The following is a 6,159-nucleotide window of genomic DNA, read 5'->3' as shown; positions in this document are numbered from 1 at the left end:
CTCTTAACATTAACGTCATGCATTCTTTACTCAAATAAAACGAACTTATTACAGAACTTTGATTTCACGTTTCTGAACAAAAGAAACGAACTCTTATTCACTGATGGACATTAAGAATTCTTAAAGAATTTAGATGAGATTGAATTTAGAAGTTCAGAATAATACTTAGAAGATGTTGAGTACAAGAACTTTAGGTTGAATCAAAAGAAATAATTATCTTACAGAATAACTTAGATAAATAACCAGAATATTTAAAGTACAGAAACAACTCTTACTGTCAATGAATGAACGTTCAGAAATTTACTTTGGACGAACGTCAATTACGTTCGCTCAGAATTCAATAATAAGGACGAGCGTTCAGTTAGAAACCGAACCCTGCTGTGGACGAACGCTAGGTCAATGACCAAGCACGAATCAGCACTAACGCTGGTTATAACCCAAGCGCTTTATAGGACGAGCGTTTCGGTATAGGACCGAACGCCAACTTTGGACGAACGTTCAGTATAAGGACGAACGCTCTCTAGAACTAACGTTCGACATAAGGTCGAACAACAATAAGGACGAACGCTCGACATGAGGCCGAACGCCATTGAGGACGAACGCTCGACTTAAGACCGAACGTCACTTATTTATAAAGTTTTAAATCTTGATCTATACTGAGCAGAACGAACGCTCATTCACTCAATTGGGGGACGCTCGTTCTCGAGCAGAATTCATTCCAAATGAATGAATTCCAATCTAAGTCATGTTAACCAAAAACCGAACGGTCTAAGACCGTACAGTGACGAACGTCCTTTTAGCAACAGAGAAGGATTAGAAAATTTAGATTTTTCACACTTAGCAGAATTTTTCCAGATTTCCATTTTCCAACTTTATACTTCCATTTCAGGTTTAATTCCCTTCAAACATCATCATCATGCAGATTTCAACATTTAAAATCATTCCAACCACACAATAGCCATTCTCCATTCATCCATAATCAACTCAACATGCATTTAAAACAAATTCAACATCAAATATAATTCATACAAGCCGTATCAGTTCATGACAGATTCATCCAAACCAGAATGCATATCAGATATCAGTGATCATTTCTAACAACTCAACTTCATATTTTTCACACATGCAAAACAAACCAGAAATCATATTCCATATCAGTAAACGTTTCTAAATACTCAAACATCATGCTTTCCATACATGCATCTCAGATCATAAATCAAACAGTATAAATTAAACATATAAACTTCCCTTACCCGGATTGAAATTCAAGCTTGTTCTAGATGTATAAAATGGCTTCGTCCAACTACGTTTTGCTTAGGATTCTTGACTCTTCCAGAACCAAATCTAACCACAGATTACAGAACTCTTAGAATACCAGTTTGCATGCAACTAAAACTCTATTTTTCCAGAACCTAAGGACGAACTACGAAAGGGACTCACCAGTGTCAGTCTTTGAAGCTGTTCGGTCCAATGGATAGCTCTTAGTGCAGTGGTTGTTCCTACGGTGCTGAAAACGCGATTGGAGAAGAAACGTAAGGATTACAGCAGAGAGAAGTTTAGGGTTTTAGAGAGAAGTTGGAGAAGATGAAAGGGTGAGTTCAGAGGTTGAAGATGAGTTCGTGCAAGTGAGAGAGAGTTTTCGAAAAGTCTGGTTTTGGTTAAACCAACGTTCAATTGGAAGAACGTGTCACAGGTTGCCACATGCACACCAAACTCTGATTTAGAGGATTCCAACGTGACAAGTGGCGTGTGTGCATGCAGAGTTTAGTGCGTTTTAATGTTTCAGAGAATGATGAGCGTGGTGCTTCGTGCACGTCAGACAGAATTTTGATCAGATTAGGAAGTGGGTTTTAAATGGCTGGGAATGAGGTGGCAAGCATTAAGGGTGAGGTGCCAGGATTAATTTAAGCTAATTATTAAGGATCTCACATTCTCCCTATCTACAAAAATTTTCGTCCTCGAAAATTTAGAAATTACCCGTGAATAGGTGTGGATATAAGTTCCTCATTGCACTCTCTACTTCCCACGTTGAATCTCCAGTCTTTTCGTCCCATACAATCTTTACCAAACGGATGTCTTTTCCTTTATGCAGCTTGGTACGTTCATCTTCAATGCGGACTGGTTGTAGTTCCAATGTTCTGTCTTGGCGCAGTTGGATGTTTTCCAGCTCCAAGACATGAGAAGGATTAGATATGTATCTCCTAAGCTGAGACACATGGAAGACCGGATGTAAATTTGATAATTGAGGAGGTAACGCGAGTTCATAGGCTACTGGTCCAATCTTCTTTAAAATCTGATACGGTCCTATGAACTTGGGAGACAGCTTCTTTGGACGAACAACTCTTCCCACTCCAGTGATTGGATTCAGTCTCAAGAATACGTGATCTCCTGCAGCAAACTCCAAAGGCCTCCTTCTTCTATCCGCATAAGATTTCTGCCTGCTCAGGGACGTCTTCAATCTGTCTTGGATCAACTTAACCTTCTCGGTTGTTTGCTGGATGAGTTCAGGTCCAGTTATTACGTTCTCCCCTTCCTGGAACCAGCAAAGTGGCGTTCTGCACTTCCTCCCATAGAGAGCTTCAAACGGCGCCATTCCAATGCTAGATTGGAAACTATTGTTGTATGTGAACTCCACCAGTGGCAAGACCTCATCCCATGCGCCTAAGTGGTCTAGGACGCATGTCCTCAATAAATCTTCTAGTGTCTGGATGGTACGTTCAGATTGGCCGTCAGTTTGAGGATGATATGCTGAACTCATCTGCAGCTTGCTCCCCAACTCGGCTTGTAATGATTGCCAAAAACGAGATGTGAATCTCGTGTCTCGGTCAGAAACTATGCTTGAAGGCACTCCATGTAGACGAACAATCTCATTAATATACAACTTGGCCAAATTGGTCATGGACATCTTCAGATTCACTGCCAAGAAGTGTGCGCTCTTTGTCAACCTATCCACAATCACCCAAATTGAGTCATGGTTCCTAACTGTCCGTGGTAGATGGGTCACAAAATCCATGGAAATGCTGTCCCACTTCCATTCAGGAATTTCCAGTGGTTGAAGCAAACCACCTGGTCGTTGGTGTTCGGCCTTAGCACGTTGACAAGTCAGGCAGGATGCTACAAATCGTGCAACATCACTCTTCATTCCAGGCCACCAGAACGAACGCCTAAGATCTTGGTACATCTTAGTCATACCGGGATGTATGCTAAGACGGCTATGATGTGCTTCCTCCAGTATAATCCGCTTCAGCTCTCCATCATTGGGAATGCACGTTCTACCAAGGTAACGTAACATACCATCCGTTCCAGCATTAAATTCTTTAGCCTTGTCTGTACCAAGTGCATCAAAGATTTTCACCAAGTTTTCATCTTCACGTTGCTTCGTCCATATACGATCAAACACATTGCTTGATATCCTAAGGTTGCAGCACTTGATGCTGTTCGGTTCTAACTCATACTGCAACCTTAGATCTCTGAAACTCTCCACTAAGTGCAGCTCCTTCACCATCATTAACGAGACATGCACTGCCTTCCTGCTTAATGCGTCTGCCACTACGTTTGCTTTAACCAGGATGATAAAGCAACTCAAAATCATAATCTTTTAGGAATTCCAGCCAACGCCTCTGCCTCATGTTCAACTCCTTCTGGTCAAATAAATATTTGAGGCTCTTGTGATCACTGAAGACTTGGAAAGTGGATCCGTATAGATAATGCCTCCAAATCTTCAATGCAAACACAACCGCTGCCAGCTCCAAATCATGCGTTGGATAATTCTTCTCATGTATCTTCAATTGCCGAGAAGCATACGCCACTGCCTTCTTCTCTTGCATGAGAACGCACCCCAAACCTTGGTGAGATGCATCACAGTAAACTTCAAACGGTTTGGTAGTGTCCGGAATCACTAAAACTGGAGCGCTTGTCAACTTATTCTTCAGCTCTTGGAAGCGTTCTTCACACAAATCCGTCCAAGCAAAAGGGTGATCTTTCCTTGTAAGCTGCGTCAACGGTGCTACTATCTTGGAAAACCCTTCAATGAAACGCCTATAGTAGCCCGCAAGACCAACAAAACTCCTCACTTCCGTGATTGAACGAGGACTTTTCCATTCCAACACTGCACGCACCTTAGCTGGATCCACTGAAATACCTCCAGCCGAGACCACATGTCCCAAAAACTGCACCTCCTTCATCCAGAATTCACACTTGGACAGTTTGGCATACAATTCCTTCTCCCTCAACACACTCAGCACTGCCCTCAAGTGTTCTTCATGCTCGGCTTGTGTCTTAGAGTAGATGAGGATGTCATCTATGAAGACAACCACAAACTTGTCCAAGTAAGGTCTGAATATACGGTTCATATAATCCATGAACACAGCAGGAGCGTTTGTTACCCCAAATGGCATCACTACATACTCGTAGTGTCCATAACGAGACCTGAAGGCTGTTTTCTGGATGTCATCCTCCTTCACCCTGATTTGGTGATATCCTGAACGCAAATCAATTTTTGAAAATACCGTTGCTCCATGCAGCTGATCCAGCAAATCGTCTATCCTTGGCAACGGGTATTTGTTCTTGATGGTCAGCTTATTTAATTGCCTGTAGTCTATACATAACCGAGAGCTACCATCTTTCTTTTTCACCAAGAGTACAGGAGCTCCCCATGGTGATACACTTGGTCTGATGAATTGCTTCTCCATAAGTTCTTCAATCTGTTTCTTAAGCTCGGTCAATTCTGCAGGCGCCATCCGGTAAGGTTGAACAGATATAGGTGCAGCTGTTGTCACCAAATCAATGGTGAATTCAATCTCTCTAACAGGAGGCAATCCTGGTATATCTTCTGGAAATACGTCCAGAAATTCCTTCACGACCGTGCTCTCAATACTGCTCCCCTTGTTCATCCGTGCTTCTGCCAACCCCCTTAACTCCTTATCTTCATGCGTCATGATGAGAAAACAGCTTGCACCTTCCATTATATCCTCCTTCAATTGACCGAAAGTTACACCCAAGTATTCTTCATCCTCTTCAGGAAACACTAATTCCTTCTTGCCACAATCAATAATAATATGGTTGGCAGCTAGCCAATCCATTCCTAGAATTATCTCCAAGTCCTTCAAAGGTAAACAGATTAAATTCACCTTATAACTATGCCCCTCTACCACAATAGGACATCTAATGCATACGGTAGATGTCCTAAGCTCTCCAGCCGCTGGTGTTGATACCACCAATTCAAACTGCATATCTCTCTCCACTATTCCCAGCTTTTCAAACACACGCCTTCGAGATGAAGGAGTGCGTCGCCCCCGAATCAAACAGCACACAACATTGCATTCCATATAACAAGCAAGTACTGGTGATAAGTGTACCTGAACTTGCTGCTTCCGCACCAGTAATTGCGTACACACGCCCAGTAGCTTGGGCTCGACCACCCCTTCCTTGTTGATTTCTTCCTGCGTTTGGCGGCCTCATCACTGCTCTCCCACCAGAGTTGCACTCATTCGTTCCATGTCCACTTCTTCCGCAACGAGCACAATGTTTTCCTCTCGCCAACTGAGGGCATGATGAACGGTAGTGTGGCCCTCCACACTGAAAACAAGTGATACTACCTTGCTGTCCAGACTGTCCAGCAGGAATCAAGGCTTGAGATCCACTTGTGTTGGCTGCTGGGCGAGCGTAAGGGGATCCTCTCTGATTCACACTCCCCCTTGAGACAATTGGCCCCCTTACTGTTTGTTGTTTCTTATACCGTTCCACCTCTGCTAAATTCTTTTCCAGTACCTTAGCCCTCTCCACCATGGCAGGGAACGTTCGGATGCATAAACTGGAAATCACAACCTTCAGATCACTGCGTAGACCATTCTCAAATTTTCTGCACTGCCACTCCTCACTAGTGGCCATTGTATTGAATCGGACAAGGTGTTTAAACTTATTGGTGTATTCTGATACAGACATTCCACCTTGAACCAGCTGTAAAAACTCCACCTCCTTTGCAAACTTTACGCTGTCAGGGAAATATTCCTCATAAAACTTATTACGGAATACTTCCCAAGTAACAGGGCGGTGAGCGTCTACCAGTATGGCCCTTGTGCTCGTCCACCAATGGCTTGCTTCTCCAGTTAATAAGTATTCTGTATACGCCAACCTGTTCTCATCCGGACACCTTTTGGC

The 6,159-nt window shown here is 43.0% G+C and overlaps 1 protein-coding gene across 1 annotated transcript; it reads right to left on the bottom strand.

The window, feature by feature from the left end:
* Positions 1-5,256: 5,256 nt before the first annotated feature.
* On the bottom strand, positions 5,257-5,787 carry LOC148197280 (uncharacterized). Its single transcript, XM_088093655.1, has one exon. The coding sequence runs from the start codon at positions 5,785-5,787 to the stop codon at positions 5,257-5,259; it is 531 nt and encodes a 176-aa protein (XP_087949781.1).
* Between the last annotated feature and the right edge of the window lie 372 nt (positions 5,788-6,159).

The sequence above is a fragment of the Vigna umbellata genome, chromosome 6, assembly GCF_029865625.1.
Source record: "Vigna umbellata cultivar VRB3 chromosome 6, Vumbellata_1.0, whole genome shotgun sequence".
Classification (NCBI taxonomy): domain Eukaryota; kingdom Viridiplantae; phylum Streptophyta; class Magnoliopsida; order Fabales; family Fabaceae; genus Vigna; species Vigna umbellata.
The sequence above is the reverse complement of the archived record's forward strand: the minus strand, read 5'-3'. Positions and strand labels throughout refer to the sequence as shown.

What these genes read in the sequence shown, in the direction of transcription:
- LOC148197280 (XM_088093655.1), bottom strand. Translation starts at nt 5,787, where the DNA reads ATGGTGGAGAGGGCTAAGGTACTGGAAAAGAATTTAGCAGAGGTGGAA.